The 13,334-nt window shown below is 38.8% G+C and overlaps 1 protein-coding gene and 1 long non-coding RNA gene across 10 annotated transcripts in view; one reads left to right on the top strand and one right to left on the bottom strand.

The window, feature by feature from the left end:
• Positions 1–12,756, bottom strand: part of ps (RNA-binding protein Nova-1-like protein passilla) — a 30,780-nt gene extending 18,024 nt beyond the window's left edge. For 6 of the 9 annotated variants that reach the window (XM_032440835.2, XM_032440834.2, XM_032440833.2 and 3 more), the window contains exon 1: positions 9,170–9,767. In XM_032440835.2, coding sequence (XP_032296726.1) covers positions 9,170–9,191 — 22 coding nt within the window. In that variant the 5' untranslated portion in view covers positions 9,192–9,767. Of the gene's footprint in view, positions 1–2,230; positions 2,375–9,169; positions 9,768–12,712 lie in introns of those variants that run through there. The other 3 variants (XM_015171825.3, XM_002052970.4, XM_015171818.3) reach the window with 3 other exon arrangements.
• LOC116652376 (uncharacterized) lies at positions 8,599–9,823 on the top strand. The gene is made up of 3 exons (XR_004305375.2): positions 8,599–8,874; positions 8,937–9,059; positions 9,760–9,823. It is a non-coding gene; the product is annotated as an uncharacterized lncRNA (long non-coding RNA).
• Positions 12,757–13,334: the final 578 nt, after the last annotated feature.

Raw genomic sequence — 13,334 nt, forward strand, 5'->3', positions numbered from 1 at the left:
CAACGCCAAAATCGTTCTATAGATACTTTTCGCATATACACCCGTACATTGTTCTGGTCTTTTCTCTTTATTTTATAGAACCTGTCATGATGGCAGAAAGCAAAAACAAATTTGCATTCACTCAAGAAATTAGTAATCAGCGAGAAAAAAAAATTTGTTTAAGCAGCAGTTGCCGCAAAACAAGTTCCTAGCTTAATGAAGGTTTCAGCTCCCAGAGAATCTAGGAGCGAGGGACAAGTAACGAGAACCTGTTACTTTTGCGCGATTACTAATTTAGTATTTCAATCAACTAAATTAATGATTTGCTAGAAAATGTCCGCCTAATATGTCGAGATGATACAAAATGGCTATAAATTCGTTTTCTTGAAGAAAGTCAGAAAACCAAACGAAAAACTTGGCAATGTGAACGCAACTGTCATTTAGGGGAAGTCCCTGCAACCCTCTTACCATTGCAACACAAAACACTCGACTCTGTAGTGAGGGTGTGTGCGTTGTGTCCTTGAAATTTAATTTTAAAAAATAAATAAAACAAAAATAAAAGCTTATATATATGACGACAATGCTACACTGCTAGATACGCTACAATTTTTAGCTATAATGCAGTTCTGGACATCTTTGTTTATTCGAAAGCCATTCTAAAAGTTCTTCTTCTTCTTCTGTGATTCGCTTAAGCCATGGCAAATTAGAGCTTTTTCTAAAACCCACCTGATATTACAATAAATGGCACAAATTTAAATATGAACTCTTTTCGTTTGCCCTGAAATATATCAGAATATATATATATATTTCTGTATGTATGAATTATATCAGGAAAATGCAAAAGACTGTCTCGGCATACGGTTGATTAGAGGAACGCGAAGATGTCGTCGCTATCGTTGCACATCGTCCCCAACGTCCCCAACGTCACTGATGCATTCAAGCCGAAAATGTGTTAATGATGATGGATACCATGCAGCTGCTGCTTTGGGGCCTTTGCATAATAAAGAATTTCTTTCAATCAGAGTGAGGACTTTTGAGTGCGGTTAAAAATTCAGAGCTGATTCACAAAACTTTTATTTCAATTATGATTGCATTATCTTAAGGTTAATAGCTGATTTAAGGTACAAAATAGTGAGAACCACATGAATGATATCTATAATAATATGACACGTTTTTCGTTTGGCTAATCTAAATCGGGAATGTTGTAAAAACTTTTGTTAGACTGTTGTCTCTTAACACGCGGCTAAATGGCATTGTCAAAGTTTTATACAGACGTTATGCTTTAACAAATGTGTCTTTCAGTTGCTTAATGTATTTATTAAAGTTAGGTCACGAATGTTTCAAAACTATTTGTCAAGGTGACAAATCATCTCATATACATATTAATAAACCGCCTTAAATATGAATTTACATTTAGCTATAACTAGTTAAAGCACCTAACGAATAAAAAGCAATTATTTTTCAATAGCAACAAAAACTTGATTTTAATACTTATAACACGGTTGGCGCTCACAAAGCTTAAGCTTTGAATAGGTTGAAGTTTGTTTTCAACTGAAAAGCGGTCAGCACCAAGCTGCAAGCAAACTAAACCCTCTATGCAAAGATAGCAAAATGAATATATATAGAATATGCATGTATGTAATATATATTCTTGACAAAATTTCAACTTGTATGTACAAAATATGCTCGCCTATAACACACATCCCTCAGGCACATAAAACAAAATTCAATCTTATCTCGAAGTCGCAGAACTTATCAGAACAGCGGAGGCGAAGGCGATAAGGTTTTCATATTATTTTTTTTATATATAAGCATTGCTTTTTTATTTTTTTACTTATATATTCGCTGATAAGGCGAAGTAGCAGACGGACAAAAAACAACAGCCAGCCAACAAAATACCAGAAACGAGAGCCCAAAATGGCCACAGAAATTTTATAAATGTGAGAAAGAAAATTAAGCAAAAGCAAATCCCACAAATCAAGTGAAGTTACAGAGTTGCACATTCTGTGGGTTTCTATGCCCCCACCCCAGTCACCCTATCAATAAAATGATTTGGCTCAAGCTGTTGCTTAATTGAATGGCTTGCTTGCAGCCTGATAAGAGTTTCTTTAACACTTTATGCTTTTTGTGTAGATTGCGGCGCCGCAATCGCATGAACCACTCCACACTTCAACTGCGAGCAGCCACTTGGAGCTCATTTAACAAATTGTTAGCGTCAAAAATTGCCCAAAAAAACACTGGGCGCACTCACATCAATGTAGTTTTTGGTTACTTTTTTATAGGCTGTCTTTTTTCGAATTTAGCTGCAAAGCACACTTGAAAATACTTTATGTCCGCATAAGTAAAAAGTTCTCAGCAAGCGAGCTCGGAGCTGTGCGAGTACGTGAAAATCAAATACAACTAAATTCAAAAACTGAAAACAATTAAAAACGAAATGAATTTCAAACGAACGTCACACACACACACACAAACATGCACACATGCACACTAAAGTATCTACGAATTTCAAGCGTTTACCGAGCGGCAAGAGCAGTAGAGAGAGCAATAGAGAGTGTATGGAGGCGAGAGAACAAGAGAGGGAGTGAGAGAGAGGGAGAGGGAGAGAGAGAGAGAGAGCATTGCTGTATCTTTTATATACTTTTTTCTCAAACTGTTTGACTGTTTGCAAGTGTTTGCTCAGCCGCTCTCACATGGTCTGCTAGTATCTGTGAGCATTTTAGTTTAAGTGTGTGTGTGTGCTTGTGTGTATTTACTTTGTTATCAGTAAATAGTTTTTATTATGACTGTCTTCACTGGCTGCTCAGTTGCTTTATTATTGTTGGTGTTTTCTTGTCGTCGATAACCGCACATCGAGTGAGTGCATCAATACACACAAACATAAGTATTTAGCAATAGTTAGTAAGCGCACAATTGCCTGCCTGCCATTATTCGCATTGATATGAAATTTGCCACAACTTTAGATACTTATTTACAGCCGTACGTCAGTCGAATATAACACAGGAAAAACAGCAGCAGAACGGATGCCCATTTGTAAGAATATTGTTTTGTTTGTCCATTTGTTCTCATTTATCGCCTTTTCTAAGGCTGAACAAATCTGCTGACAGCGGCTGTTAATGCTGCTGTCGTATCTTTTTCTAAGCGGCTGTATCTTTTATCTCCGCACTTTGACAAACATCATGTGCGATAAATCGTGCTGTCTTTGGCTTTTCATTACAAAGGACGCAAACACTTGGACAGTAAGCATATTGGACTTGTTTATGTTTGTTAAGACCTGTTTAAAAGACTCTGGAACCAATCTGGCTTATAATCAAAAATTCAATTTTTCAAATATTATGGACTATTTTTTTCTCTTAAGCTGTCCCGTATATACATATGTATACATTTACATATGTAGAAACACCAATCTAAAATAGAGTATTTATTTCTATTAAATCTTCCACAAGGATTCCATGATTATTTAATTTAAAATGTCTGAACCAATTACTTGAATATTTTAGATTACAATAAAATCTATCCGTATTATCTTGAATAATAAATCTATAGTATTTTTCATTTTCCTTACAAGCTGCCAGTGTAAAATAAATAAGTTTTTGTTTTTTGTCCATTTTTTTTCGATGCATACTTTTGAGCTTGCTTGAACTTAAACTTTAACCTACCGAAAGTTTTCGCGAAGCCACAAATGCTGCATAAAGCAATAAGCCGAGCGAGTACCAAATAATTAGCCCAAATTGGTAATTGTAGCTTGGCAAATGGTTAACAGCAAAGCAATGAAACAGAAGCCAGAGTAATAGAAAAAATACAATATACAAAAAAAGAAAATATAGCACACGCTATTATAACAACAGCCTTAACAAATGAAAACGGAACAAGAAAATGCGAACACACATAGTTAAATTAACAATGGATACGAATCGAGGCGAGCAATTTGTGAATCCAGTGCTGCCGGGCCAATTGATAACTGGCAGGGCCGAACTGGGCCGGGAATCAGTAAGCTTTGTAAGCGGCCAATGGGTCAGGGAAGCGGAAGTAACGACAGAGCGGAAGTTGCCATCGACATGAGGGTGCAGAACAAAAGCGCAAACATCATAAAGTTAAGCTTCAATCGCTTGTGCTTGCCCACAGGACATTTTGGAATTTGACAGTTTTTAAGGCATGTTTTAATATTGCTACCGCTGGCAAGGACACGGCCTGCACAAGGTAAACACTTCAGACAACTAAAAGGGAGCCAAATATGAATGGACTTGCGATAGGGGGAGGTGGCCAGGAGACCACCTCGATGATTTTATCGGCACCCGTTCGTGGACTTAAAACTTGAAATACTTCTGTTTGTATTTTTATACCCTGAACCCATTAAAAATGGATATAAGGGTATATTGTATTTGTGCAAAATCCAAATGTATGTAACAGGCAGAAGGAAGCATCTCCGACCCCATAATGTGTATATATTCTTGATCAGCATCAATAGCCGAGTCGATCTAGCCATGTCCGTCTGTCTGTCCGTCCGTATGTATGAACGCAAGGATCTCAGAACCTATAAGAGCTAGAGACTGAAATTTTAGATGTAGGTGCTCCTAGTGCCTGCGCAGATCGAGCTTGTTTCCGATATTCGATAACTTACTCTGTTTCCAAACAATCGATGAAAATCGATATCGATATCCTGTTTTTGGGCAATTTTGATAAATAATAAGAGCTAGAGTCACCAAACTTGACATATAGCTTCTAAAATAGAATATGTATCTGCATTTGAGAGAAGAGGAGAAGAGGATTCACGGTATTCCCCAGTCGGGAGCTCCCGACTAGAACCTCTTACATGCTTTACATTCGTCCAGTGTTCTGGGCTCAAGCTAATCCAACTCGCATATGTAAACAGTTGTTCTTGTTTTTCTCGCTGCTGACTCGCATGTTGCATGAAAAACGAAAGCGAAAATCAATAAAGGAAGCACGCGATATGAAATTACCAACGCCCACTGACCCCCAGATAAAAGTGGCAATTGCCATGGATGGATTGGAGGAGATGTCGTCAACAATGAAGGGTTCCCTGACGCCGTGTGCTTGCGTGTGTCTGTGTGTGTGTGAGTGTGTTTGTGTTTATAAATATTTACACAGAGTCGCATCGACATCTATTCAAGCAGTATAAGTGACCGAGAACACGCCCCTATTTCCCCTTTGCTTCCCACTGCTCAGAGCAGGTCCAGCTCCTTCAGTTTGAGTGCTTGTATGTAAAAGCCGAGTAGTGCCATGCGGTATCCTTCTTTACCATTGCATCCTTTGTGCACATAATTTATGCTCATTGTTAGCCGTTATCCGCGGCAGAGACTGCGGCATATTTGCTGTCATTACGGCATATACTTATATCATTTTTTATTTTTATTTGGTTTTTGTTTTTGAGGGTTGCAGCTTGTAAACGAGAAGCAACGAATGGGTTAAGCGGCTTTAACAGCTCTGCTGCTCGACTACTTGGTTTCCATGGACTTTGGCTTTAGATTTCGTTGACTCGGCTCAGAGATCTTTTGTTTTACATGCAGATATGTGTGGGTAGTCGGTGTGTGCTTGTCGCTAGTTATAAATATTATATGGCTTGCCCTGTTTGTGGCGACGCGGCATAAAAGGCGCCGCCAGGAACTTGTCAGCTGTTTGGTAGCCAAATTATAAATATTAATAAGCTCATATAATTAGAATTTAACACTTGTCTGACGGAAGACCCCTGAACTTGTCACCATATAACGTATACGCCACGCCCTCCCTCCCGCTACATATGCTACTAGTAAATAGAAAATTTATATACGCATGTTAAACTGTTACATAACTGTCTACATATTTGTATATTCTCTAAATGCTGCTCCAAAATAAACCTAACAAACATGTTCGAATTTCGAGCTGTTCGTTTACCCTAAATAGGTGAAGGTTACCCCACGTAATAATTTAAAAATAAATAAAAGCACAACAGCAACAACTAGCCAAGCATATTGAAAGCACGCTTTGGCCAATGCTATAAAAAAAAACAAGCAACAAAAAGAACGAGCTACAACTAAATTAATAAAACATATTCAAGGTACGAGCAATGTGCAGTGGCAACAGCAAAATGCTGAGGCTAGCAAAATTCTCCAAGAGAGCATCACAAGGCATCGCGAGAGAGAGAGAGAGAGAGAGAGAGAGAGAGAGAGAGAGAGAGGGAAGAAAGAGAGAACAAAAGAGAGTACGATTGAGCGCAACATGCACATTGTCAGCTGCAATGGGCTGAGCGGGCGAACATTGGAGCTGGCTAAGCTGCCTTCACGTCATGGAAACTAAATCAAAAGCGCACAATTAGGCCAAACGAGTGCCTCAGCGTCAATGCAGGGAGGCGGACAATTGACATGTAGCCAGCTATGTGAGTGTGTGTGTGTGTGTTCGTGTTTGTGTGCCTGTGCTGTATGCAAATTTGTGTGGCAAGTTGCGGGCGAGCGCAAACTATGTCGCTGGGTCGCTCGTCCAACCTCGTGTGTGTGTGTGTGTGTGTGTGTGTGTGTGTGGTTGTGGTTGTGAGTGTGCATGTTGTTGTTGCTGTTGGCAGGTGCCTACCCAAGCAGCAGCAGCTCGTAATAAAAGGTGCGTCTATAATTTATCCATAAATAAATCAGCAAAGCAAAAAGGCAGTCAAATGGCAACATCAACAAGAACAACTAATTGAGTACGGCATGGGGCCGAGACAAGTAAACAAGTGGAAGGACTCTTCTTTCGCTCTAATCATGTCTACTTGTGTGACTGCTCTCGAGAGCTGGCGCGACAGTGTGCTATTTGTGTAATTGGGTTCTATTGTGGCTCTTATTAGAGTCGACGTGAAAACCTACAGAGGAGCTAGCCCATAAAATTGATCAATTTGAAAATGTGCTTAATCCTGCTTTAAAGCTAAGTATATAAAAATAGTCAGAAATCGCTCACTTTTCTTTTAGGGTAAGACAGTATTTCATTTAAAACACGCCATTTCACTTATACAAATTCGACCGAGTTCTGCTTGTCAACTGTTTGTCCTTGATTCCATTATCATATACAAAGGCATTGTCTATCCTTCTACTTATATTTACGTCAATAGAGTTAATGGCAATTAGGCTATTATACAAATAAATATGAATTGATATCTAAAAGTAAGTATTTGATAATATATCAACTAATTCTGGGACAAACTGGTAGCAGCTGCTCCATTAGCTCCTTTGGCGCTCAGCTAACGCATTAGGCACACTGCAAAATTAGGCGGAGTAGGGCGGAGAGAGCGAGGGAAAAAAGGGTGGATAGTGCATCAGTGTAGATAAATAGCAGCTACAAAATTAAATTATGAAAGAAATTATTTGCAGTGAATGCAATAAATATGTTGCCACATTGATTAGGATTTTCCCCAGTTGTTGCAAAGCTAAAAAAAAAAATACACTGCACAGTGCAGAGAGAAGCATAGTTTTGTCAACACCATTGCACAGATACCACCGCTCCCGCCCTGTCCCTGCTGTGCCCACCCATGCAAACTAATACAAAACTGGATTACTCTCCCCTTTGGGGTGACCCAACAATACTTTACGGAGGATTCGCAGCGTATGCTAAAGATACGGAAGCGCGGAACAGAACAGCCATTTATCGCTGGAGGCATGTATGCACGGCGATCATTATTGGATATGCCCCTCAATTAAACTTCTTTCTGCGTTGCTTATGCTGTTACGTCATTTCGATAAAGTTAAGAGTAAGCCCAGATTTAAATCCCGAATTAAAAAAGCTTTTCATTTTCAGGGATGACGCATTGAAGCCGAACAAACAACAAATGCGGTGTTCCAAAGGTATACCATTTATTGGTCATATGCCAGGTGCAAATAAATCACAGAACAATTGATGAGTTACAATTAAATGTTAAAAGTCCACAAAGAAAGCATTTGGAAAATTCGAATACTAATTAAATTGAAACCTATCCACGACAGCTTAAATATGACTTCTCAAAAAGTACCTAAATCAAAATCCCACTCAGTATACATGTTTGTATTTCGTTGTTGATTTTATGAATAATCATCAAAAATATGTTCAAATTTGATTATGTGCTGCCTATCATAATTGAAAAGATTTGACAACATCCTTCCCAGCTTATCTTTAGGTGCTGAATAAGTTCCATATGGTTTTATATTTGCATTTCTCATTTGCATTCTGTTTAGTTTAGATGTTGTCACCTTTAATGCAACTTAGATTCATTTATTTAAACTTGAGTTGTACCAATTTCTGGCACGGTCAGAGTGGTTCTCGACCTGCCCGCCAAAACCTGCACCGCGCGACCCGAGCTAGCTACGAAGCAGCTATTCACACATACACATACACACACACACACACACACACACACTCTCACACAGATACTCCGGCTCGGGTAATCAGTAGAGAGTCGGAATCGCCAGTTGGCTCTCACTGTTGCAATTATGCCAAATAGGTTAACAGCCGTTTCGTGCCTTTTGCGCGAATTTTTGGTGTGTTGCTTTGCTTGTTTACATAAGCCTTTTCTCATTTCGATTTTTTTTTTTTCTTTTTTTTTTTTGTATGTGCCTTTGCCCCACTGTGCCTACGGTTTACTGTCCGCGGCTACGTTTACCCCAGATATTACTAGGTGCTACATGAATTGCACAACGGGGCTCAGGAAGATCGGGGAGGATGGGTTAGCGGTTGGGCAATGTAAATGAAACGAAACGACAAGCAACGGGCAATTTAATGTCTATTTGCATTCGACAACAACAACTGTGGAAGCAGCATTAGAAGCAGCAACAGCAGCAACAAAATGTAGAATCAAGAGTCGGAGTCGCCCGGCGAATAAACGAGTAAATTAACGAGTGCCAGTTGATATCCCGGCCTGTAGCTCAGCTTGATAAGCTGAGATCGCTTGCACGAAACACATATGTAAGTACATATGTATATACTTTTTATTGCTTTGCTAAATATTAAATAGAAAACTACATTAGACAACAAGTTTCAGCTTGGGAATCAACACCACAACAATGCGCAGAGACGATTCGAATTACTGGATAGTACTTATCAAATAGATGTGGAATGTCGGGACAAACTACAACCTGTTAAGTATCTAAGTAAGTTTAACTATTACACAAGGCAGTAATAAAGTAAATAATTGAATATTGAACTTATGCTTACATATACTTAGTATGTACATATTTTATGTTCACATAAATATATTCACCTTTCTGCAAGGAGTCGTGCATACAGCTGCAATTAATTGAGTGCGGGGCTATATTAACTAGTATATATGCTGTTCTTGTATTCTTTATATTGTATTTTAATATATTAGGATTTCAGTTGTTAACGTGTACACTTTTGTATAATTATATTATATATTCTGCTTTTATTTCTTATAAATTACATACGACACTCCAATGTGGCTGTTTCAGTTGTTATTGCTGCTGCTTTCTCAAATTTGTTGATACTCTTCTCGTTTATTTTTTCTTCTTTTTTTATTCAGTTGTTGTTGTTGTTGTCGTTATTTTAGTTGCTTCGTTTGCTTTAAGACGAGTTATGTAAACACAAAATACACAAACACACTTAATAGTTCGCGTTAATTTTAAGACGAGAATTGAGTTTGCGTTCATAGAAATTTTGAATATAACGTAGACATCACTTTAGGCGCCCTGTTATCGATCTAAAGACAATCGAGCACAATTGCAACAGACACTTATTTACCACACTGTATGTATGAATGTGTATAATGTATGTGCAAGTGCTATAATTTAAAATAATATCTACACATACACATGTATATTTCCTTTTCCACAGTTGCTCTGCGTATGCGTCACGCGCCGCTTTACGTGTTCGTCTTCGCCTCACGTTTGTTTCTAACGCAAAAAATTGGACGACGGACGATGCCGATGAATTCGGTGCCGTCGCCATTTGCGCCCTTCACGGACCTGCGCACTGAGGTGCCCTCTCTTCTCAGGCTCAACATGCAGCGGAATGAGGTGGCCCGAAGGCCCGAAGGCCCCTGTCAGCGAGCGCATTTTTATTTAAGCTGACTTGCTTGTGGCTTTCCCTGTGCTTTTCTTTAAATAAATCTACCAAGTCACCAATTGTGGCCGAACAAATATCGACACATCTGCTAGCTCGTTAAATGCATTTCAATTGTTCAGCCCGCTGAGTGGCCTTGTGTGCGATAACATTTAATTCTTCGCTAGCCCGTGAAGTTGATTGTTCTACTTTTGCATATATGTTTTGAATATAACACAAATACACATATATCTTTAAAAGAAATTAAAAGGTTTAGTGAAGAGTGCAAGCTAAATGTAATCAAAATACAATATACAAAGCGCGCACTAACGTTAGGCTGAAATTGTATTTGTTAAAAAACGTTTTTAATTTGAACGACGACCGTTTGCAAATCTTAAAAAAGCAATTTTTTATTAACAGTTATTTAAACCAATTGGCGCAAAAAGTTTTCAGCCAGCATCGCTGGACACACGGAACGCTCTTTCTGCCTCTCAGCAAACACACATTGTACATTTATGCAAATGTGTGTGCCACGTGTACGTGCCCAACTGATCACATTTTTTTCGGTGCGTGAGTAGCTGCTGCGTATCCTTCTTCTTGGCGCGCAATATGGTGTGCCCATTTAATTGTAGAATACTGCCATCCGAAGGCATAGCCTCAAAATGTTGCATTGAATTTAATTGAATTGCGTAGCGAGCTGTTTGTTTTTAAAAATTTATTTCAATTATATTTTGTGTCATGTAATTTTTGTGCCCGCTCGACAGCGTGCTCTCATCCTAATGCTCTCGCTCTCGCTCTCGGTTGCCTAGCAGAAGCTGTTGGATTCTATCGCTTTTACTCTCTTGCTCTCTCATTTTCTCTCTCTCTTGTGTGTTACTCCCTGCCTTTTTTCACATTGTGTATGCCGTTAGCGCTTATTAGGGCACTAGGTTTTCATGCAAGCCTCGGAAAATTGCTGCACATACACATTCACTAGACAGTTTTGGGGCAACTTTTTTATTTCCTGTGCCCCTAAAGGCTTTCAACAAAAATTACACATTTCTACATACGCTACGTTTGAGTAAAGAATGTATATATATTGAATACCTATGGAAGACCAAATTGCTTATGACATAATCAACATACACATACATATACAAATACGTAAATTCATTCGTTCGTATGTATTTATACATTTATATGAAATATGTATATAACTAAAAATGTATATATGCATGTACGTATACGCTTGTAGAAGAATGCTCACGCGCCATATGTTTCAAGCGTCTGCTAGAAGCGCTATGAAACATGAAAATCTCGTGTGTTCGCCTACGTAAAAGTGTACGTGTGTGTGCCTATGTCTAACAATAACGTGAAAAACTCGTTAGCAAACGAACGAAAAACATTTAAATAAAATATATGAACTATATACATACATATGTATGTATGTTTGTAAATTATGTATACGCGCAGTGTGCGCTGCGCTTTATCAGCTTGCAGTCAGAGGAGAGCAAAGAATAGAGAGAGATGAAGAGAAATAGAGAGTGAGAGCGACTGACTGGTAGAAAAAGCTTTGCCACAGCTCGCACTCCACACAAGCACACAAGCTGAAAGACTGTAATTGTGTGTGTGTGTGTGTGTCGGTGTGTATGTGTGAGTGTGTATGTGTGCTCTGCTACTTTGACACACTTTTATATGACGTCGTTGATTTTAATTTTTCGTTTGTTCGCTCATTTTTTCTGAGCTTATGTCGTTCTTCTTCGGACTTGCCAGATTCTGAATGTTTTTCTGTGTTGCCTTTTGCATGACATTTGACCATTGGAATTAGCTGAGCCGAGCGGCTAAGGCAGTTTGTTGTTGCCAATAATTAACACATGTTGTTCTTGTTCTTGTTGTTGTTGTTGTTGTTGTTGTTGTTAATGTTAATGGTGGTAGACCAGCTGCTTTCAAAAATCAACCAGCCTTATCCTAATGAAAATGTGATGGTTTTATCAACGATTAGATTTGCAGTGTTAATTTAATTTTGTCGTATGGCGGACACCTTCAAAACTAGTACATTAACATTTTAGTAAACACACTCATACACACAGAGACACACACACTCATTCGCTACGTCTTGATAGGGTGTGAGTATTTATGTAACCAGAATGCCAGGCAAAGGCAAAACTGGCGAGCAAAGGCACACATAGATACTTTTTGGCATTGAAACAAAACGTAGTTCACAAAAAGCACACAAACGTACACACAAGCAAGCACGCGTGTATACAAGTAAGGGCACACAGATACGCGCACACATCGACAGAAATTAGAAGATGGCATAAAGAACGTAGAAGAAACTAACATGCGACGCATAAACACACTTGCACGCTCAAACACTCATACAAACACGCAAAGAGCTTAGAGAGATACACATGGCAACTTTGAATATTTATATACATACGTATGTATGTCCGCTATACGGAACTAAATTTAATTAAATTTTTTTGTTCAGGCGAACTTTAAAATTCAACAACAACAACAACGACAAAATATTCATAGCGGTTTGGATTGAACAATTGATAGCACTTTTGTAAATGTTCATTTGAATACTCGATATTCATACATATGTATCTAAATGTTTATGTCGTTTCTGCCGCCTGCGGGCCACTTTAATTAATGTACACACATTATGTATGTCAGTATATATGTATCTATATAGTACAGCAGCACTATTTGTGCCTATTTCGTTGTAATATTGTTATATATGTAGCATATAAACAAAACTCACTGATGACGACGCTCTGACTCTGACTGAACTCAACTGAACTGAACTGGACACTGAATGTGCTCGTCGTATCTAAAAACTGCCTTGGCTTGCTCGACTTACATATGTATGGTTTATCGCTCTTTGCCTCTCTCATATTTTGCTGCTTCTGTTTGTGTTTCTCTGAGTAGCTGAGATTTTCGTACAGAACTTAAAATTCCGATGGTGATGATGGTGGGCTAGTCAGTGGTTGCACGCAGTACACACACAAGCATAAATACATGTACACACACCAATGCATGTCGTGAGAGCAATGCATATCTGTGTGACTTGCGTGTCGTTGTGTGTGTTTCAATTTTGCTTTCGTTGCCCAATTCCAATTGGAGAGCGAGAGCAAAGTGTGTAGCGTTCTCTCATTATGTCTCTCCCAATCCATATGAGTTTAGCCGTCTCCTCGCTCGTGTTGGCACTCAGAAGACAACCACTTTACGCTCAATGTGGATTCAATTTAAACTTCTATTGTGCATTTTCCACACAGCACGCGTTCTTTGCTAACACAATTTTAATAGGGGTTCCATTCCCACTTGGAACAATACGAAAACTGTTATCAAAACAATCCGATTGATGCACCCCCACGCGGGATGAG

Source organism: Drosophila virilis, chromosome 2 (genome assembly GCF_030788295.1).
Source record: "Drosophila virilis strain 15010-1051.87 chromosome 2, Dvir_AGI_RSII-ME, whole genome shotgun sequence".
Lineage (NCBI taxonomy): Eukaryota > Metazoa > Arthropoda > Insecta > Diptera > Drosophilidae > Drosophila > Drosophila virilis.